The 22,660-nt window shown below is 53.0% G+C and overlaps 1 protein-coding gene across 1 annotated transcript in view; it reads right to left on the bottom strand.

The window, feature by feature from the left end:
* Nucleotides 1-16,238: 16,238 nt before the first annotated feature.
* LOC125282188 (uncharacterized) overlaps nt 16,239-22,660 on the bottom strand; it is a 28,626-nt gene continuing 22,204 nt past the window's right edge. The window contains exons 33-38 of the mRNA XM_057305363.1: nt 22,341-22,405; nt 21,726-21,750; nt 21,032-21,096; nt 20,417-20,441; nt 18,550-18,638; nt 16,239-16,725 (exon numbers count right to left, since the gene is read on the bottom strand). Coding sequence (XP_057161346.1) covers nt 18,565-18,638; nt 20,417-20,441; nt 21,032-21,096; nt 21,726-21,750; nt 22,341-22,405 — 254 coding nt within the window. The 3' untranslated portion in view covers nt 16,239-16,725; nt 18,550-18,564. The remainder of the gene's footprint in view (nt 16,726-18,549; nt 18,639-20,416; nt 20,442-21,031; nt 21,097-21,725; nt 21,751-22,340; nt 22,406-22,660) is intronic.

Here is a 22,660-nt window from a genome sequence, read left to right as displayed (position 1 = left end):
TGTAAGACTTACTGGAGCTCCTCCTCCTCCCCTGGAGCCAGAGCTCCCACTCCTCCAGCTCTTTGGCAGACAGCTCCATGGCCAGCTGCGAGTCACTATCAAAACGGCTCCTCTCACTCGAGGCTCCAGGGCACAGGCCTTCTGAGCTGGTGAGCAGGATCTCCTGGATGGCCCTGTGGGGAAAAAGAGGTGGAAAAAAGCAGCCTATTACCAGCAGCATCAGGGCCACAGCAGCACCTGCATTTACCTGTCCCCTGAGAGCACGCCATGCAGGGCACTTTATATGCGCCTCACGGCCACGTTGCCATTCAGTCCCCTGTGGCTCTGGAGGTGTGAGTGCCATGTATAGGTGAGAAATCCGAGGCTCAGGGAGGTGAACAAACCCGCTCAGGGTCTCCTCCCAGCTCCTCCTCCACTGTCTTCCCATTGATGTGTCCTAGGGCTCAGCCCAGGAAACAGGAGCTCTTTAAGGCCTGGCGTCTGTCTTGTCCACCTCTGGTCGATCAGCACCCTACACAGGACCTGGTCTTCTGCACGTGATGGAGCCCGCGTGAGAGAAGAAACAAACCCCAAATACATCCTGAGAGGCCCCGCTGCTGCTCCCCCCATCCAGGTGGCAGTCGTGCTCCTCTTAGGAAGGTGCCTCTTACAACACTGGGTCCACCCTCTGCTGAGGCCAATGTGCGTGATGTGATCTATTGCTAAGATTTTGTGTGGTTTTGTTTTGTTTTTTGGGGTTTTGTTGTTGTTGTTATTGTTGTTGCTGCTGCTGCTTAAAAATGGCCTCAAAATCAACTTAGGAGAGTCTACAGCCACACAAAGGGAACTGCACTTGAGTGTCAGACTGTATGAGCCACTGCAAGTTTCAGAACAGCCGGATTAAATGTTGTGACCAATTGAGAAACACTGGTGTCTGTTATGAGTTGTACTCAGTGTGACCACAATACCGCCACTGTCTAGAAAACACACTCCAATCCTTAGATTTCAAATGGTGCTGGGCCCCATGAGAGGCAGGAAACCAGGAGTACAGTAGAGCAGAACACCAGAACTAGAAGCTGGTTCTTTGAAAGAATCAATAAAACTGACAAACCACTGGCAAACTTCTCCAGAAGAATAGAGAAAGGACCCAAATTAATAAAATTATCAATGAAAAAGGAGAGGTCACAACACCAAGGATATTGGAAGGATTATTAGAAACTTTTACCAACAGCTATACGCCAATAAATTAAGCAATCTGGAAGAGATGGAGGCCTTCCTGGAAACCTATAAACTACCAAGACTGAAACAGGAAAAAATTGATTTCTTAAACAGGCCAATTAATTATGAAGAGATTGAGTCAGTGATAAACAACCTTCCAAATAACAAAACTCCAGGCCCGGATGGTTTTCCTGGGGAATTCTACCAAACATTCAAAGAAGAAATAATACCTATTCTCCTAAAGCTATTACAAAAAATAGAAACAGAAGGTCAGCTACCAAACTCATTCTATGAGGCCAATATTACCTTGATCCCCAAACCAGGCAAAGACCCCATCAAAAAGGAGAATTACAGACCGATTTCCCTAATGAATATGGATGCCAAAATCCTCAACAAGATCCTGGCTAATAGGATCCAAAAGTACATTAAAAGGATTATCCATCCAACATAATAAAAAAATATTATAAAAAAATAAGTGTTCTGTAAGTGTTCAAGCAGCTGCTGCCTCTAGAGAGGGGGCTTCGACGGCCACAGAGCAGGGAGGGTAGAGGTGTACTTCTCATCCTTTACGCGGGAGGATGCATTACCACTCCTCAGGAATGCCAGTTCCCTCCTGGTTCTGGTGAGGACGCAGGACCAGAGACTGGCTTCGGGGGGTTGCTGGGGAAGCAAGCCGGCAAACCAACATTCTGGCCTTGGCCTCCCTTCCCTGTGGATGCCCTTCTCTGCCTGTGGAGCCTGTTTCTGCCAGGATAGAAGGGACCAGATTCTGATGCAGATGACAAGATAACATCACGCCTTTATCGCCCCCACCCCCCAGCAGACCCACATGGACACACACAAAGGCGCTTGGCTGTCTTCCCTGGGAACCCTGCCTGGGGAGCCTTCCTGATCTCCCACATCTTCTCAGGGGCACGCACCCATCCCTGGAGGAGAGGCATCATTTACTGGAGGGACTTAATTCAAAGAGGCTCTGAACAGGATAGAGGGTCAACCCAGGCCAGAGTGGTCTTGGTTTCAGACTCTGAGGGAGGGAGGCTGACTTCTGGGGGTGCAGGGACAGCTGCATGTTCTGGGCAATGGTGGGGCTCAGCTCTGCTCTCTGGAGGGCCAAGGTCAGTTTGGCTCTGCCTTGGCTGTGCCCTACACGCTGGAAACTCAGTCCTGCACCATCCGTCTTGTCCCACGGGCCTCCTCAGACACCCCTTCCCTACCCCTGCTCCCACTGAACCCAAAAGGCATACTGAGTTGGCCCTTGCATGGCTGCCCACTGTAAGATCCTGAGACGGTATATCAAATGTTTGGCAAGAGTCACTGAGTGGAATGACTGAGGCTGTTCTCCCCACCCCATACCCACTTGACTGTCTGAGACTTAGCCTCTTGGTCACCTGCTCTGTGAGTCTCCTCTGCACCTGCCAGGGCACCCAGCACCGGGGACATGGCGGTATCAGCACACCTGCAGCCCCCCATCCTGCCTTCTGGGGAGCCCTCTACTGCATGTTCTCTGGCCTCCTGTTGGTCTGTCTGAAGTCCATGGTAGACCCTTACCCAGCTTTCCAGATCACACTGGATTGATGGCCTCTCAGTATCCCAACCACCATAACAAGAAAATGTTTATCAGCAAACCACCCACACATGGAAAGCCCCCCCGCCGCCCCACCCCAGCCCAGGGCCCCCAAGCCCCGGAGTCTGTGCAGCTCAGTGGCTCTGTGGTTCTGGGGGCGGTACCATGCAAACACAAGGCAGTCAACTGTGAAGAGAAACTGCAAATCTCAAAGGAGGAAGGTAACAGGATAGGTGCATCAAAAGAAAGGATTAAATATCAAAGGATTAGGACAGGCCTTTAGGAACCTGGAGAGGCCCTTGAATGTTTTAGTTTTTGTTTTTTCCAAAACAAGCCAGGTCTGCTGGAGCCTGAGCCTTGTAAGGGCAAAGGGAGTCTGCAGTGTCCTGCTCACTGGCTTGCAATTTCCTCAAAGACTCGCCAACAAAATCAGCTTGCTGTGTTTGCTTCCATGTGCTAAAAATCAGTGCTACTCCCAAACAGAACCCCAGTTGTGTTAAATGTAAGATTAAAGTATGAGCCACAGAGACAACCACAGTTTCTCTAGGGGCTTGTCCTGGCGACAGGCACCTTGTGTGTGCAGAAGGGGAATCTCCGCGTGAGGCGGAGAAGCTGGAAGGGTCCCCCGAACCTCTCTGCTGGTCCCCAGCGCACCCAAGGACTCACGTTAGGACCCATGCTCCCAGGTTATAAAAGAGGAAGACGGAAACGTGTGGAATGAGTACCCAGCGCTGCTGGGTGAGCTGAGGGCTCAGGTTTGCAGCCCGGGATCTGAGCCCCAGCATCTTGAAGCAAGAGCGACCCTCCTCTCCTAAAAGTTGGCCTGCCACCGGGCCTGGCAGGATCAGCACCCAAAAGCACAAGGGATCTTGGGGTCTGCTCCTGAGGTGGGAGACAATGGGTAAGAACCACCTGGAGCTTTCAGGGGATCTCAACTCAATCACTTCCCTGTGCTTCTGTCAAACGGCAAAACTGAGGAGTGGTTCGTGAATGAGAAAAACAGGGAAACCTCTCAAAACCCAGTACAAACTGAGGGCTTCAGAGGGGAGGAGGTGGGGGAATGGGGTAGGCTGGTCATGGGTAGTAAGGAGGGCATGTATTACATGGTGCACTGGGTGTTATACGCAACTAATGAATCATGGAACTTTACATCGAAAACTAGGGATGTACTGTATGGTGACTAACGTAATATAATAAAAAACTATTCTTATAAAAAAAAAAAAAACCACCCGGTTACCCTTTGACCTTATAAATTATTCAAGTTCTAGGATGCTAATGAATCATAGGGGTTTGGAAACCAATCAAAGGAACCTCTGTTCCACTTGTGAGCCCTTGAAGTAGATCCACAGCGAGAGGCTTCGGAGTGCTCCGAGCTGTCTGCTGCTCACGGAACCCCACTGCTCAGCAGCCACTGCCCTCTCTCCCTGGGGTGACCCCTTCCTGGCTCGGGATGAAGCGGGGCCTCTCTGTGAGAGCCCATGTCTTCAGGTCCAAAGGCGGCAGTTATGGAAGATGCCCGTGTCTGCATGCCTGCCTCGGTCCCAGCTGGCTCACCGTCCTGCAGCATGGTCACCTCGTCCATCTCCGCACTGAAGTCACTGTCCCCGATGTCATTGGTGGCTTTCAGGCTCAGCTTGTAGGAAGTAAAGGGCCTCAGCCTGAAACACAGAAGAGCCACGAGGGCCTGAACCCCTCGCCTTTGTCCTGCTCGCAGCTCTGGCCACAGGGGGCGGGCAGCCAGGAGGAAGAGGCACTCAGTGACCACGGAATCTGTCCTGCCCAGGGAGGGGCCCTCAGGCAGCCAGCGCTGTCCTCACAGCCTGGCCCCAGGAACAGAGGGCTTTCTGGGTGGAGGGGAGTGGGGAACGTCCAGGCGGGCCCAGGCTGGCGGTTCTACTCGGGGCCCCTCCTGTCATTACAGCTTCTCCTGCAAAGCAAATCACCGCTCTCTGAGGGATGCGAGAATTTCTCAGGAGGAGCTGATTACTGCAGCCCTCCCAGGATTCAGAGCCAGAAAAGAGGGCCCGCCTAACCACTTCCTTGCTCGCCCAGAAGTGCCCTTTCGTGGGGATCTCCCCTGGCCAGGCCCACCTTGCTCCAAAGACCATCTCTGCCTGCCCCTTGTTTCTGCACTTGTCCGGCCGGCAAGAGTGCCACGCCCTGGACAGGCAGTGCCCGGGTTCACTGCACAGCAGTTCTGTCTGCTGGACGTGCTGTGATTCCCATTGCAAGGATGAGAAAATCGAGGCCCAGTGCCATTAAGGCCCTTGCCCCCTACCAGAGGACTGGCCAGAGGCTTGGCCGGGGCTGGAAGAGGATCTTGTGTTGGGGCAACCTCTCCGCCGTACCTGAGACACAGGTAATGCCAGTTGTCCATGGGGGGAAATGTCCCCACCTGCCTGCTGATGGGGATTTAAGGGGCACGAATACTCTGGGTGCGTGGCTCGTTGCCACCGCTCAGGCCTCCCTCCTTCCCTCCGTTGAGCAGGTCCGTGTTGATGGTCTCCTGTGCTGAGCTCTGTACCACACACACTCCAGACAGACTTCTAAGCAGAGGACGTTCCAGTCTTCCTTGGGTCACTGGCTGGCCTGCTCCTGTGGCTTTCCTTGCCATTACTTCTGAAGGAGCAGATGAGGAGACCCCACCCCACCCCTGCCGCGCTGGCAACAGCTCTGTTTCAGGCAAGGCTCTGCCCCTGTGTCCATCTCCCAGACCAGGAGAGCAGGAGTGGCTCTGGACTCTGCCTGCTTCCTCAGCTACCAGTGGGCAAACCCTCAGGGCCTCTATGCTGGGCCTCTGTCCTCCCTCCCAGGCCAACCTGTAAACTCGTGGGTTTCAAACCGAGCACCGTGGAACCCCTGGAGTCTCTGAGGGATCCTCTAGGAGACCAGAGGGTTCCCATGCCCCCCGAGTCAGACAACAGCAGCCCCATTTCCATCTGATTTGCAAATGGGGTCTGGGTAATCCTTTGCCTACAGGAAGGTTCCTGTGTTTTCAAAGACTGATAACTATCTTTGGACACTGGATCAGAAGAATCTTCCTCTAGCTGTTTCATATGCCCTCCTGCCTAAGATGGGAGTACAGTGGTTCTCTGTCGGCCGGCACCTCAAAGGATGCTCTCGTGCCAGCTTGCCCTACTACGGCTGGTCCGTGACCGCTGGTCTGTCTCCTGACCTCTCTGTGCCCCCATTCCACAGCTGGAGAAGGCATGCCAGGCGACCTTGCTTTGGCCCTGGCTGTCCTGGGGGTGCTTCCAAAGTTCCATCCTTAAGAATGCTCTTTGTTCCTGGTTTCTGGGGGAGCTATCCTTTATAAAGTTAAAACAAATTGTTTCCTATCTGTTTCTGGCTTCCTAGGAACTATTTTATCTAATTCTGGTGACAACTACATGGTTTTCTCCTTGGGTTCCTGCCTCAACCACCTGAGGCCCCATATTTGCATTAGCTTCTCTTTCTTAGATTAGACGGTGGCCCAGGGTGGTTGTCAGGAACGTGCACTCTGAAGCCCAACAGCCTACATGCTAACCCCCACATAGCCTTGGGCAGGTCAGTGAGCCAGAAGCATCTCACCTGGGCTGACAGAAGCACTGAGATCATGAGGCGGTCATGCAGCTTCCGTTCAGAAGCAACACAGGAAAGAGACTCTAGTACCCAAGGCGCGCTCACTCATCCTGGCTGCTCTCCTTATCATCAGGACCCTCTGGCAGCAGCTCAAGTGGCCCCAGGAAGAGCCCGTGCCCTGCACACTGTCCTCTAGGCCCATCCATCCCCTCACCAAACCCACCATGATTTGTAAGTAACCGTTCCCCTCCTGGACGACTGTCTGCCTTCCCCCACAGGGACAGGGACCAAGGTGATCTCCTTTACTGCTCTGCCCTCAGCACCAAGAACAAGGCCCCACACCTAAGAGGCTCTTGGCGAGGAAGGGAGGAAGAGAGGAAGGAAGGGGAGGGAGAGAGGAAGGAATGGGGGTAGGACTCGGGAGGGGTGAATGAGAGGACGCTCGTCACCATCAACATGGTGTCTGGCACATGTCAGCATGCCAGAAACGACCCTCGTCCTTGTATTTAGTGCTCGTGTTCACCTAGCATGTTACCTTGAGGACATGTGTCAGACGTGTCATTGATCCCTCCATGTTTAGCACCTACTGTTCTCTAACGCTTTGTTTTGGAATCTGAGGCAGGGCCGCCTCCTCCATTCCCACCCCAGCACACACAGCAGGGGTGCAGTTCACACACTTCAGACAGCTGGAAGCTTCCGCCAGGGTCTGAGGTCAAGCGGAGGGTTCACGGAGAGCAGGAAGCAGAGTTCCCAGCTTTAGGCCTGTTTCCCGGGCTCGTGTCATTTACAGGACTGTTAGCTGTCTCGGGGGCCACAGGGCACACCCAGGGGCTGAGCTGCAGGAGCACCCTCTCCTCGGGGTAGGAAGCCCACTAGGTGCCCTAAAAACAGACCAAGAGGGACCCAGCAGCAGTGAAGGGAGCTCCATGGGAGGTGACCACAGTCCCAGTGTCCCCTCTCCTGGTCCCTGACCCCTGCAAGTTCACCCAGCCCTTCCTCCTCATCCCTGCATAGCCAGTCCTTGAGACCCCTGGTCTACCTCCCAGCCCTGAACTGGCCTCCACCCGCCCCCGGGCTCTTGCCATGCTCCCCCCTGAGGCAGAGCAGGACTTCAGGGCTGGTGACCTGTAAACAAAGGCACAAACCATCCTGGACCCTCTTCCTCAACCCCTCTCATTTCTCCCAGTTCTGTTCCCTGTTCACACGCCACGCCCACATAAGGGTCGGCCCAACCAGAATCCAGAGTCTGGTCCTGGCATCTAAGCCTGGGGAAGTCCTCAAACTTCTCTGAGCCTCCCTTTATTCATCTGTGAGAATGGCGGTACCGGTACCCGGCCCTCCCAGGGCTGCCATGACAGTCACAGGACATGACCCCCTCATGGAATAGGCGTATCCTACATGTGACCTCCTCCTTCTTGTCTTCCCAAAGTCCTCCTCTACCCCTGCCCACAGTGACCTCGTTGTCCCCAGATGCATCCGCCACACACAGACTCCCTTGGCCTCTCCCACTCAGCACCCTCTACCCACCAGCTTTCTGCCATCCACCCTCGAAACTGGCTGGATTTAGGTAAATGTTTGAGGTAACACCTTTTCCTAAACTCCAGCTGTCTGGGGAGGGAACAGGTCGGTGGCTCAGGATGCTCACTGTCCAAGCTCGCAGGAAGCAAGCACAGTTAGAAACCAAGCTTGTGCTTGACCTGCCTGTTCAGCTCCACAGCCAAAGTACTCGGGTGGGGGTGGCACGGAGGTGGCTTCCTGTCCCTGTCCCCGCCACGGAGCTGGAGGGAGAGTCTCATACACAGAAGGAGCTCCCTACATTCATTTGCCCGGTTTGGTTATGAAAATAAAGCCTGAGTCCTGATCATTTTAGAGGCTACCTAACGCTGCCTTTATGCCTCATCTATTCAGAACTCGTGATTAACACCACAAAGATCAAAGAATATTGAACCCATGCAGGATATCCCTGGCCATTTAAATTAACCTGACCTTTCACGTGGCTTTATTTTTTAAAATGGCATGGAAGAAGAAAAGAAAGAACCCCGTGGAGATGGGGCCAGCATCCTGACTTGAACTGAATCCCTCTAGTTTCACACAGTAATCCCCTTCCGGCCCTCCTGGTTGGGTCCAGCACATCGCCCTGGGGACACGCAGAGGAACAGCAGGACCTGTTATCGGTGGATACATAGCTGTCAGCTGAGCTCACACTGCTGCTGTCTCATCCTAGTAACACCCAGAATGCCTGTGTGGCTCTGGGCCCACGGGCCTTCTCCTCCTCTATGGTACTGCATATCTGCGGGATGCAGCCCCGATATGTACCTCAACCCAGAACCTCCCTCCTGCTCCAGACCCACACCCTCTAAATGTGGGGACGGCCACTTGATGTAGATGGCGAAACTTTTTGCTTTGAACTTTGATTTAAACTTTTATGTTTTCTGGTCATTGGCAGATTTCAAGCAATCGGCAAACGTCAAATGTAACAAGAATGCTGAGGAAGAGGAGGTTAAAGTTGCTCTGAGGCTGTTGAACAGGAGGGAGGCCACACCACGGCCACGTGCAAAGCGCTGCTTTCCTAGAAACTCGGCCCATGGCGTGTGTCTGCTGACGAGTGGAAGAGACCCTGGAGGGGATGGACCACAGCGTCTCCCACACCAAATCAAACTGTCTGCCGGGAAACATGGCCCCTCCTTTCCAACGTGACGTCCCCTGCTCACCATTGTCTGTTTGATCTCAGGAAGCTCCGGGACAGAAAGGCCATTGGAGTTCCTTTTTCTCCTGTCTTTTACATGGCTACCCAAAGAGGTGACTCCCTGTGATGCCCAGTGCTGACCACACCCACGTGGGCATCACGTGGCACCCCAGTCACATGCTTACACCTTGAACCCAGGAGAGGGAGCTCCTTTTCTCTCTAAACTTTGCTGTTGCCCCATGTCAGAGGCAGAGACAGAGCCACATGCCAGCCCCCACTCCTCCCCCACAGATTGAACTGCGCTGGGGGAGAGGGTGCCTGAGGATCAAGGCCGGTGCAGGAGCTCCCCCACCCCGGCTGCTCCTTTCCCTTGGCTGAGGTTCAGCAGCATGCAGAAGCTGAGCTGGGGAGCCTTGCAAAGGAGGTGCACCCGTGGGAGGTGCTGGGGCTTCAGGCGAATATGACCTTTGCGATCCTCAGCTCTCCTCTGTAGAATGGGGACGATGATTCTCCCTCGCTGGGCTAACATGTGGGCTCGATGAGAAATGTGAGATTTTACAGCACAGTGCTCAGAATAGGGGGGGGGATCAGTACATGGTGTTCTATCTGAAAGGTGAGAGGAACATTGGCCAGCCTGGGAATGGGGTATAGACCTCCTCCATCATCCCAATGAGAGGTGCTGGCCAGGGTCCTGGAGCCTTCAGCAGGTGGGACACGCTCCTTCGTGGCCCCCTCACAGCCTGACGTGACCTTCAGGGAATGTGACCACAGTCAGGGCCAGAGGAGGAGGACAGGAAAGATGCGAGGCCAGCTCCCCAGACAGGCCTGCCCACCAGAAAGACCCAGGGGGCTTCTACAGGGTGGCGTGAGCCTGCACAGCCCAGGCCTGCTTGTGGAGACACAAAGCCTGAGGTCCCTTCTGAGAATCCTCACCTAGATGGTTCGATAGCCCTGGTCCCCTATGAGCCATCATAAAGGAGAATGCCCTGGTCTCCAACCATAGCGCGGGGGGGGGGTGCCCTCATCCCCCACTGCAGAGGGGGCTACCTTGGTCCCCCACTGTAGAGGGGGTGCCCTGCTCTCCCACCACAGAGAGGGGGGTGCCCTGGTCCTTTACTGCAGAGGGGAGGGTGTCCTGGTCCCTCACTGCAGAAGGGGTGCTCTGGTCCCTCACTGTAGAAGGGGGTGGGAACATGAGGAGGGGCCCCAATGAGGCTGTAGGTGCCAAGAACTTAGCTGTGGTGGTTGGCACCACTCCCCTCCACCTTTGCTTGGTGGTTCCCTCAGCAGCTGGATAAATGCTGGGTTCTCAAGGTGCAGTGGGGATGCCTCTGCCATTTCCCTTCTCAGCCATCACTAATGGATGACAGAACAAGTCTGCCTTGCTGACTAGGACAGAGAGCACAAAGAGAAGGTGCAACTCTCTCAGCCTGTGACACCCCTTCCCCCTACCTCCCCCTCCTCCACATCTGCCTCTCAGGGGATAGGGCACTAGAGCCCATACTTCCAGGCTCCCTGGCCCCATCATCTGTGCCTCATCAATCTCTGGGACCTGGGGTATGCACATGACATGCACAGGGCATGCCCAGAGGACAGGCCCAGGGCAGAGGCCAGAGCAGCTCCAGGAGGTGGGAGTCCTGGTCCCTGGTACAGGGAGTGTGCACTAGGAGAAGAGAGCTCAGCTGTCCGGTGCGTCTCTGGCCCACACATATTCCCTGCTCTGTTCCCTGGGGAGGGCGTGCCTGGCTCTGGATACCTTTCAACAGCACAGGCTTTGGCCTTGTGGCGGATGGATGAGGAGTAGGTCTGCTGCTCTCCCCGGGGGCAGCTGTCACACCTGCACAGTGAAGTAGTGGATGGGGGGGCGCCATCGCTGCCCGGGACCCACTGGAGCTGGAGGCTGTGCACAGTCACTTCTGACTGTGACACCAGGAGTTCTCGGACGGCGGGGGGGAGGGCACTGGACGCTCTGCAACCAAAACAGAACAGACCAGGGACACGTGACCGGCTGCTTCTCCAGGAAGGCACCATGTCAGCTCAAGCATAAGGACACGGGCTGCCCATGAGGGCAGAGAACAGGGAGGTCATTCCCAGTTCCGCAGGCACCTGCGGCTCCCTCACGGCCAATTCTGGACCTGCCCCAGCCTGGACCTCATGGGAGACCCTGGCTTGCTCCCAAAGCGCTGCTCTCTCCTGTCGGAGACAGTCGGACAGACAGGAGGATGAGCCCACATGTGCTCCGTGGCAAACACACATCCCTACAACATCTCGAAGTTGACACCTGGGCTCTGCTGAGCACATCCAGGCCCCTGTGGACTCTTCCTGTGATCTCAGGCTCAGTGCATCTGTCATACTGACTCCTTCTTCCTGGAAGCCAACCTGAGCCTGAAACACAGACGGTGTCCCACTCGGCTTCTCCGGGACGTGTCACCGCCGCTCTGTCCCCACAGTGCTGGCGACTGGGAGTGCAGAGCGCAGGGAGCGGGGACCTGGCTCCCGAGCGTGGATCGTTCCCAGCATGCATCTCCCTGTCCCATCAATTGCAGCAGAGAAACCCCACAGAGGAAGGAATAATTGATTAATTGTTTATCATGAAGAAAGTGCTGAATTTCCCTAGGGGGTTGCATCAACTCTGAGGAAGATGGCAAGAGCCTTTGGGAGAGGCACTCAGGGCCCTGAGCATGCCCCGGACAAGGGGGAACCTGAGGACCTGGGCCAAAGCTGCAGGAGGGGTTCTCCTGGTGCCTGTCCCCGGTCTCGCCAACCCCACCCCTGTGCTGGCAGCTGCAGGTCAGACAGCGCTATGTGCCAAAAGCCAGGGGCCAACTATGCATGGCTGTCTCTCCACCCACCTCAAGCTTTGGCGTCTCCAGTGACTTCAAGGCTTCCTTCCTCCAGTTAGCAGTAGAGGTAACCTTGTCAGAGGAGGGGCTGTGCATTTGTCTTCATCCTTGGGGGACTGAGGCTCGGCGGTTGAGGTCGGGGGACTCACAGCAGGCTACGGCCTTCCCCTGGAAGGTGTGGAGCCCTGGAAGCTCTGAAGCCACAGATGGGGGACACCAGGGTCCCCCCGTTGGACATCGCAAGGGTCAGCCATGTGCCTGGGCTGAGCAGCCCTGTCCTGAGCAGCTGGGTGTTCCAGCCAGGGTAGCCTCCGAGCAGGTGCCAGAGCTCAGTGGGCCCTTCCACCTTGTGGGGCATCAGCTTCCCCAGCTGCTCAGCCTGCTTGTGAGGGAATTTGAGAGAGCAGTGAGCCGCAGTGCCTGGAAGGTGGCCAGAGCGTGGCATGGGCTCAGTGCACGCTCGGCTCCTTTGCCTTCTACCTTTTGTAGGTTTCGGATCGGCCCTTGGGATGGTTTTCCAAGCACTCTGGGCTCAATTCATGCCTCCCTAAGACTGTCTAGATCTTCTCCTAGAGTGATCCCGCAGGCCACGGGGACACTGGCTCACATTCTGAGTGCAGCCATGGCACCAGCTCTGTCCCCGGAGTTCTGCGGACCATTCTGGCCCTCGGGCTTCCCAAGAGGCCACCAGGTGAGTGCAGGGAACAGAGAGGGGAAGGGCCTTGCCTAAGGTCACACAGCTCCAGAGCCTGATGCTTGGGGACTCCCAGAGCCCACCCATTTACTCTGTGCGCAAGCACCTTCCTGTCATCCTCTTCCCTGAGACCTCTGGGTCTGGCCCTGATCTCCCAACCTGGAGTTGGGGCGGCCCTGGGGAGGGAGTCTACTGAGGCAGATTCCAGAGTGAGGCTGGAGGGCATGTCAGGTGCTCGCTGAGATGGGAACCCACAGCAGATTTCTGTAGGTGGAGGAGACTGAGTGTCTGTGGAGGGTGTCCATGTCACGGCTTCACAGCTGTGTCCCCGGCAAATGACTGAATCCATCTGGGCCCCACTTCTATAGAACTGGGGCTCACAGCACTTTGTTCCCCAGGCCTTTGTGAGGATAAACCAAGACAATGTACAATAAACATCTCACCAGTGCTTGGAACGGAAGCAGTGTCCGTGGAGACAGATCTCCCTATGACTGCTGGGTAGAAAACTTGTTTATTGAGCCCCTGCTGAGCTGGGCACCTGGTTTTGAACATCAGCCATCAAGTGCCTGGCTTCAGGGAGCTGCACTCCAACAGGATGATTCAGAGCCACCCTGGGCCAGTTACACAACCTCGCTGAGCCGCGTCTCCAGCTTTAAACCTTGGACATTCCTCTCTTTCTGGTAAATGGGCTGTGCAGACATGCGACAGTGCAGGGCCTGACCCAGGAAGCCATGGACCCAGCAAGTTCATGGCTCTCATTTAGGCCCAGCTCTCCTCCCCACAGCACCACAACAGTGGACTTGGGCCCCGGGGTCATACGTCTCTTCTCAGTGGTGATGACAGTGGCCACCAGCAGCAGCCCATAGTGGTGTTTCATCTTGGCCAAAAGCCTGAAGATGTATGCCAACTCCAGGGCCAGCTTGGCTGCTGTGAACTGCCTCACTGTGGTCCCCACTTCCACCGAGGCGAACGTGCTGGGGCTTTTGCTGGCCAGGCGGTAGGGGATCTGGTACCCTGTGGACAGGGCAGGAGGACCACCCTTTGGTCACATCAACCCCCTCGGACACCCGCATTCCCGCCACCCAGCCACCACCGCTCTGCTTTCTTTCCCCGACATTCTTCCTCCTCTGCCAGCATCTGAGAGGGAGGGCACAGCCATGTTGATGGATGGAGACTCTGAGTGCTGGGACCCCATGACCCTCGTTCCCCTTCATCCTTCCCGCCACCAAGATGTGGACAGTTTCATCTTCCCCAGGGCTGTTGGAGCTGAGAGAACATGGCAGGAACCAACCAGTGCTCCTGAGGGGCAGGCCCAGTTCTCCCTGCTTTTTCTCTTCCTCCTCACCCCTCCTGCCACCCCCCCTTATCCTCCCAGGGCCCAGGGCAGTGCCTCCTCCTAGAATGTTCCTTCAAGTGTGCCCTTCTCCCATGGTTACATGTCTTTCCTCTCAGTCATCCTCCCTGTCTGTCCACAGATCCCAGCTTTGGGAATGGGAGCTGGTGCCAGCTCAGCATTGACTCCTGCTGTCGGCCCCTCCTCTGCACCCACCCCCAGGAAACCCCAGCGTGGCCCCCATCCTGGGGGTTCCCCTGCAAATAATAACCCCCTGCCAAGGAAGCAGTGGGGTGCATGTTCTCAGTTCTGGGGGGCTTCCGCGGTTCTGAATGGCTCCTGAAGTTCCTTGGTTTTCAAGAGATTGCAGTTGATGAGATGTTATGAATGACCAAGCCTCCCAACCAGGCTGTGCCAGACCGCCTCCACGCATGTCTGAAGAGGCAATGCCAACTGTCAGACCCAGCCCGGGACCCAGCTGTGCTCCTGCCCTGATTAAAACCAGAGCTGGTGGGGTGCGGAGGCATCCACAAACACAGAAGACAGCCTACCTGCTCATTGACAGATGACGTGGGCCTCAAAGTCAGGAAATCATGGGGTCCAGAAAGAACTTGTGTTTACTCAATAGATGTGTGCCCCACGAACCCGAAAGCTCTGGATCAGCAGAGGGGCTTCTTGGGTCTGTGACAGCAAGGGCAGAGTGGTGACAACGGTTACCGTCCCCATGGACTGTGCTCAGTCAGCCTCCAGGCCTCCCGGGTTCCTTTCTGCAGCCACCTATCGTAGTCAGTCCCTCCCAAATGTCCCCTGGGGGACACACTGCCCCTCCTGAGGACCATGGCTCCACAGTCGGACTCGCAGCAGCTTGCCTCCCCTGGGCCTCTCTGCTCTGCACTCTCCTCCCTTCTGTTCATCAGCAACAGGCAGGAGCCTGTTTGGGTCCATCCAGCCAACTCCTGGTGGACCTGCCATCCCAGAGCCGACCTAGGAAAAATTCCTCAGCCCCTCAAACTGTGAGGAGTGCCCTCCACTCTCTGTTCTGCTCACCACCTGCTTGTTCACAGGCCACATGCCTTGATGAGACCCTGGACTCCCTGGAGACCTGGAAGGCATCTGTCTTGGCCTCCCCGCAAAGTCCTTGGAGTGGCAGGGTTTCAGGGCCCTGAAGTGGAATCATGCAATATTGGTCTTTCTCTCCGTGCTTTATCGCACAGAGCATAATATGTTTTCAAGGTCCGTCCATGTTGGGGCATATTTCAAAATTGAATTCCTTTCTAGACCTCCAGTTAATAAAAGTGTATCAATATTGTTTTGCTAATTATAACAAATGCACCACATCCATATAAGATGTTATTAGTGGAGGAATTGGGGTCGGGGGGCGTGGGTTATGGGAACTTTCTATGTTATCTGTTCACTCTTAGATTTGTCTAAACCTCCTGTTGTCAATAATGCCTATTAACTTTTTAAAATCTGAGAACACTCTTTCAGGGAGCGATCTGTGTCAGCCAATATTGGTTCGAACATCAGCTAAAGGTCTGTACGTTAGCTAAAGATGTTGTTTACTGGTAAAGGTGAGCCCATTCTTGAGTTAGAAATGCACGTTGACTGCTGGAGTTACAGCGATACTGACTGACTTGATCATTTGCCTTTGCATACAGAAGAGAAGAAGGTGGCTTCACATTTTGATGGTTTTCTCTTACATACGGGTCACTGAATAAAGTAGCATCATTCTTCTTGAATGAACCTAATGAGTCCATTCCCACAGTACCTTCAACTGGGTCATTGGTAGGGTGCCCCCTGTTGTTTGGCCAGAGGCGGAGTTTTCAGAATCACTGCTTGGGGTCGGGTGATACTCTTGACTTCAGGCAGGAGCCGCGAGCACCTGAGAAAGTTACGGACACCCCTCTGTGTCTCATTTGCCTGTTCTGAGATGTTGAAATGTGACTGTGGCCTACTTGTTAGAATTATGTTATGAGGCTAAAAGTAAATAAACACAAGGAAAGCCTTAAGAAAAATAAAATAAATGACTGGTGTTTCATAATCACCCTAAGTGTTCAATCACTGAGCGACTGCAAGAATAAGGTAGACACTTGGTGGTGGTGGAATCCAGAGAGGGGACGTGGATGGCTCCACAGCAAGATAGGATGGACGCTCACTCTTAGCTTTACATGGGGAGGATGCTTTACTGCTCGTGGACAATACCTGTTACCATCTCCTGTAATCCTCAGGTCAGCCCTATTGAGGTGGGTGGGGGCAGAGCAGGGGCTGTAAGCCATATTCTAGTGGGAGGCACTGAAACGTAGAGAGATTAAGTGACATGCCAAGAGTTACCAGTCGCTTTTGCCAACATTAGAGATAGATTTCTTGTTTTTTTTTTTTTAAAGATTTTATTTATTTATGTGACAGAGAGACAGCCAGAGAGAGAGGGAACACAGCAGGGGGAGTGGGAGAGGAAGAAGCAGGCTCACAGCGGAGGAGCCCGATGTGGGACTCGATCCCGGTACGCCGGGATCACGCCCTGAGCCGAAGGCAGACGCTTTAACGACTGCGCTACCCAGGCGCCCTAGAGATAGATTTCTTACAGGCTTTTTCTATTTATGCACTTCCCACCAAAGGGAACACTGTTCTCATTTGGGGCAGACGTAGCAATTCCTCCAAGTCGTGTGCCTGAATCATCACAAGTGGCCTCGGTTTGGAGCTGACACAGGAGTTGGAATGTCCAACCTTGGTGATTCATTTCATTTGATGAAATCGGAAGTTCCCAGAGGGACGTACCATGGGGGGTCCACGGACGGATGGCACATCCAGCAGTCAGAAACCCAGGAGTGACGTCAGGGATGTTCTGACCTATCAAGGGTAATAATTAGTAGAATGATTAGAATAAGAAAACGGGAGTAAAGGGGTCATTCTGGGTGAATGGCAACAAGGGTTTATGGAAAATGAGAAGAATTATTTTAACTGAGCAGATACAAAACAGAAAAAGAATAAAATGGGAGTCTTGACCCAATATCTTGTGTGGAAACTGCCCACTAGCCATCACAATTTGCCTGTTCTGAAAATCTTGGGGCAGCTGCCTGCTTCTGAAGACTGGCTATTTTCAGAGGATCTCTGAGAAACCTCAGTTTGAGTAGCCCTCTAATTGTGTGAAATTCTGATTTTTTAAATTATTATATTTATTTTAGTGGAGACATGTGAAGCCAAGGGTGAACTCCCAGGAGTTACACTGCTTTGTTTTTAAACAGTACCTGAAGGGGTCCCTTCAGGGGATGTGTAAGGGCAGTTTTTCTCTGATGTCTCTGCCTGAGGTTGAAGATCATGAAGAGGCTTCCAGGAAGATTTCAGGAATGGAGGCCTGAAGCTGTTGGTGAAAACCTTGGGCACTATTACAAGGGCTCTTTGCAATATGCTGCCATGTCTGCACGTAGTAGGGTAGTGCAATCTAGTCTGGGTAGTGAAATTCCTAGAGATAAGGAACTTCCAGCTACTCATTTAGTGGGAGAGCCCGTGTGTTCCCAAGGGTATAGACTGGAGAGCCATCATCGCTAGTGTGTATTTGCACCCAGGGAGCTCACAGGTTTCTGAAAGTTTTGCTACTTTTAATGGAAGGATGAAAATGTTTTGCCCACTTGAAACAGTTTATGTCTTAAATAATGAACTGTGTTCCAGCAAAATTGTAATTTCTTGTGAAACTCTATATTTCTTTTTGGCCAAGTAAAGAGAACCCTTTTTAGAGGCTTTTTTGTTCTCTGGACAAAGTCGGAGATCATTCACACGTTGTATAAGAACTGAATTACAAGGGAAACTTAGATTTCCTTTTTCAGTCTTGATCGAGCACATGGGAAAAGGAGAGGGGCCTTCAGTGAACTCCTGGGCCATGACTGTCCAGGTATGCCACTGTTCTGTCCAGGAGAGAACAAAAAGGATATACCCTTCTGGTCTCTTAGTGAAACAACTTTGGATTCAGAATTTCTTTTGGAGGCCTCAACATAGCATCCAAAATGTGCTGCCCATTGGGCTTCCTCCTTTCCGATGATGCTTCTCAAATGAATGATTTTGCTCCAATCAGGTTGTCTAGAGTTGGCCCTGAAAAGCCAAGTCATCGTTGGTGAAGTCGTGGGGAACAAGAATTCGGATTGTGATGAATGTACACATGAGCATCAGACATTTTTTTCTGGAAGAGGAGAGGGGTTAGGTTTAGAGGATTCCCAAGAGAGCTGGTGACAGTTGGTAGAAATAGAACATTTGTGCATCTCATGCCTTGGGCCCCAAAAATGACAGGGCTGAAGAGAGAGATGATAGATTTGAAGATCCAAGAACATCAAGTGCCGGGAGGAGCCCAGGTCCTGCAGGAGGAGGATCATAAAAAGCAGGAAAGAGGAACTTGGCCAAAGCTACAAAAAGGACCTTCTCAGTAAGAGAGAGGAGACGGGTGCCTGGGTGGCAAAGGCGGGTAAGCATGTGACTCCTGATTTCGGCTCAGGTCATGGTCTCTGGGTCCTGGGGTCAAGTCCCATGTCAGGCTCTGCCCTCAGTGGGGATTCTGCTTTGGGGTCTCCCTCTCTCTTCCTCTGTCCCTCCCCCACTCGTGCCATCTCAGTCTCTCCCAAAATAAAATAAATAAATCTTTACCAAAAAAAAAAGAGTATAAAAATGAAAGAGGAAATAAATTACATGCGGATGGTGGATCTATGGGTCCGAGTCTTCGCATCCTGCGAAGTCGTCTTCCTTACGGACGACAGTGGCCATCGTCATGGCCTGGTCTTGGGAAAGGAAAGGGGACAATCAGGGTGAAGTGAGGATTCAGGCCACTGCCCCCGGGATTATGTCCCCGACCCCAAAACTCAATGCTGCCCTCAGCTCCGCAGTCCCCCCACCTCACCACCCATGGGGCCGTGATCCCTTTACCTCACTGATGAGAAAGGCGTCCAGGGTCTCTGGGCCCTTCCCAGCCCTCAGATTTCATAACTGGGACCAGGAAGCAGTGCCTGTCAGCCCATTCTTTCAAGAGGCAGCCACGGTGGTGCCCATGACTTTCTGTCCCCATGATTTCCTACCTTCCTCTGCTCCCTCCTGCTACCCCCTCCTCTCTCCCTGAATCATTAATTCCTTATTTCCCTTCTCCTGTCATCTCCAACAACCAGACTGTTCTCTGCAATGGGAACAGTGGAGGAATGATCATGGGTTTACTGACACGCTCCCTAGTCAATCAGTTGATCAATGAGCCAATGCAGCTAACATGGAGGCGGCTGCCACGGGCCTGGGGTGATGCTGGGCCATGAGAGTGACCATCAGCTGAGCAATCAAGTAGACTGCCCCGTGCCTGGGCTCATCTTGGGCACTTGACACACACTTCCAATTGATGACAGCCCGTAAGTGTCCTAGCCCAGAGAGGAGATGAGTGTGACAGTAGAGGTAATGGTACTTGTCCAAATTCCCCTAGTCTGTCAGTGGGGGGACGGGCATTCTCCAGCTGGTGTGGCCACATAAACACCAGTACCTGCAGTGTTCACCAAAGACCCTGAGACCTGGAAGGACTAGGGGAGGCCCCGAGCAGATGGATGGAAGGTCCGACGGTGGGCCGTGACCACGATGTGGGGACCAGGCCCGTCGCTGTCAGTGGACTCTGACAGGAGCAAAGACCCTGGCCCCGCTTCCCAGAGCCTCTGTCCTGGGCCCAATCAGTCCCAGGAGACCAGCTCAGAGGTACCGTGAGAGCCAGTGTGTGCTGCCAGCCCAGCAGCCTTCACACAGCCTCTAGAATTCCCGTCAGCCAGGGAGGGTCTCCGGGCAGCTGCATATGAGCCTCTCTCCCATGGAGCCAAGTGAAGGTCTTGCTCTGCTCCCAGTATAAGGGATGTGGTGAGGAGAAGAGAGAAATGTGCTCCAGGATGTGCCTCTCACCTCACCTCTGCAGCAGAATGCCTCGGGGAATATTGCTCGCTATGAATGGGGTTAGAGCATATGGAGGCATTTGGTTCCCAGGCATGAGCTGAGGGCCACCGCTTGGCCTCCCGCGGTCACAGGGCTATAATGTGTGCGCTGTGAAGAGATTCCTTTATCTCGTCTTTTCATTTCGTTTCTTTTCTTTTAATTTCTTTTCTTTCTTTCTTTCTTTTTTTTTTTTTTTTGAGAATGTGGACAATGGACATTGTGCAGTGGCAGTGGGATACACCTCCTGGAGCAATATGCAATCTCTCTCTCGCTCTTTCCATCTCTCCCTCTCTGCATCTCTGCATCTCTCTTTCTGTGTCTGACTCTCCCTGTCTCCCACAAAAAATACAATCTTATCACATAGAGCCACAAACGACACCCCAAACCCAAGCCTCACGCACACACACCCACACCACACACAGGGAATACAATGCCTTCCTAGGACTGTAGACACATGGACACACTTTTTCACCTGGGAAATCTCCTGTCCACCACACCCCCACAACCCAATCAGGGCGGCTCGCCAGACTGAGGATTGCAAGGATGCCCCACCTGCATTAACATCTAGTGTTTTGTCTCAGGAAGAGGCTGATTCCAGAATACGTACCGCATTCACCAGATGCTCCTGTCCCCTGCAGGTACAGAAAAGAGGACACCGTGAGGCCCAGGTCATGCTACACACTGTCTGTGTGAGCTTTATTTCCCTCAATGACTTTAGGAACCCAGATGGAACACAGTGGTTGAGTCCAACGACCCCAAAGTAAGTGAACTGGGGATGCCTTAGGAAGTTGTTTTTCCTGGGGGACATGTCTGTCCAGTCCATTCAGGACGGTGACTACAAAATGCTTCATCCAAGCAGGAGAAAGTGTTACTGAGGGACAGGATCCTACCACAGCGTTTAGAACCACGTTTGGTGTCGCCAATGCTAAATGTCCTCTCGAATCAGCTAACGGTTGGCAGAGACAACCACTCAACGCTCTCCCCACCAGGGAAGTTCCATATGTAGAATCTCAAAAGTACATATAGCTTTTTACATAAAATCTGTATATAAAAATAATTTCATTTCCATATACAAGCAGTTGACATTAGGAAAATGATTTTTGTTTTAGTATTATGTTCAATTCGCCAACACAGAGTATACTGTCTGAATTTCATCTGAATTTGATTGGAAAGAAACCAAGAAAGCAACATCTGTTCCTCGGACAAAGAACTTCTAGCTCACCAAGGCGAGAGGTGTGCCTCCGGCGCTGTCTCCTTTGATGGGATCCAGGGCTTCTTCCAAGGCATCTAGGACACAGAGTACCCGTCAACACATTCCTCTTGTTGCCCAAGATTATTCATGGAATGTTGCTTGATATGGACACGAGGCTGGGGTGTATGGAGCCAGCCGGTTTCCAAGCATGGACTGAAGTGCCCCTGCTGGGCCACCCACTGCAGTAAGGCTCTAAAGTGCACAGTGTGATGACATGGCTTTGGAGAAGGGTGACATCATGCAATATCTGTCTGACATATCTCCTGGAGAAACAACTTTCTCTCTCTTTCTCCCCCTCTCTGTCTCTCTTTCTCGGTCATCTCTCTCTTTGTCTTTGTCTGTCTATGTCTCTCTGTCTTTCTGTCTTTGTTCCTCTCTCTCTCTCTCTCACACACACACACACTCACAATCACACCACATAGAGCCACAAAGACACCCCAAGCCCAAGCCTCACGCACACACACCCACACCACACACAGGGAATACAATGCCTTCCTAGGACTGTAGACACATGGACACACTTTTTCACCTGGGAAATCTCCTGTCCACCACACCCCCACAACCCAATCAGGGCGGCTCGCCAGACTGAGGATTGCAAGGATGCCCCACCTGCATTAACATCTAGTGTTTTGTCTCAGGAAGAGGCTGATTCCAGAATACGTACCGCATTCACCACATGCTCCTGTCCCCTGCAGGTACAGAAAAGAGGACACCGTGAGGCTCAGGTCATGCTACACACTGTCTGCATGAGCTTTATTTCCCTCAATGACTTTAGGAACCCAGATGGAACACAGTGGTTGAGTCCAACGACCCCAAAGTAAGTGAACTGGGGATGCCTTAGGAAGTTGTTTTTCCTGGGGGACATGTCTGTCCAGTCCATTCAGGATGGTGACTACAAAATGCTTCATCCAAGCAGGAGAAAGTGTTACTGAGGGACAGGATCCTACCACAGCGTTTAGAACCACGTTTGGTGTCGCCAATGCTAAATGTCCTCTCGAATCAGCTAACGGTTGGCAGAGACAACCACTCAACGCTCTCCCCACCAGGGAAGTTCCATATGTAGAATCTCAAAAGTACATATAGCTTTTTACATAAAATCTGTATATAAAAATAATTTCATTTCCATATACAAGCAGTTGACATTAGGAAAATGATTTTTGTTTTAGTATTATGTTCAATTCGCCAACACAGAGTATACTGTCTGAATTTCATCTGAATTTGATTGGAAAGAAACCAAGAAAGCAACATCTGTTCCTCGGACAAAGAACTTCTAGCTCACCATGGTGAGAGGTGTGCCTCCGGCGCTGTTTCCTTTGATGGGATCCAGGGCTTCCTCCAAGGCATCTAGGACACAGAGTACCCATCAGCACATTCCTCTTGTTGCTCAAGAATATTCATGGAATGTTGCTTGATATGGGCACGAGGCTGCGGTGTATGGAGCCAGCTGGTTTCCAAGCATGGACTGAAGTGCCCCCCCTGGGCCACCCACTGCAGTAAGGCTCTAAAGTGCGCAGTGTGATGACATGGCTTTGGAGAAGGGTGACATCACGCAGTATCTGTCTGACATATCTCCTGGAGAAACACCTTTCTCTCTCTTTC

Source organism: Ursus arctos, unplaced genomic scaffold (genome assembly GCF_023065955.2).
Source record: "Ursus arctos isolate Adak ecotype North America unplaced genomic scaffold, UrsArc2.0 scaffold_32, whole genome shotgun sequence".
NCBI lineage: Eukaryota > Metazoa > Chordata > Mammalia > Carnivora > Ursidae > Ursus > Ursus arctos.
Note: the sequence above shows the minus strand (reverse complement) of the source record. Positions and strands in the feature narration are given on the sequence as shown.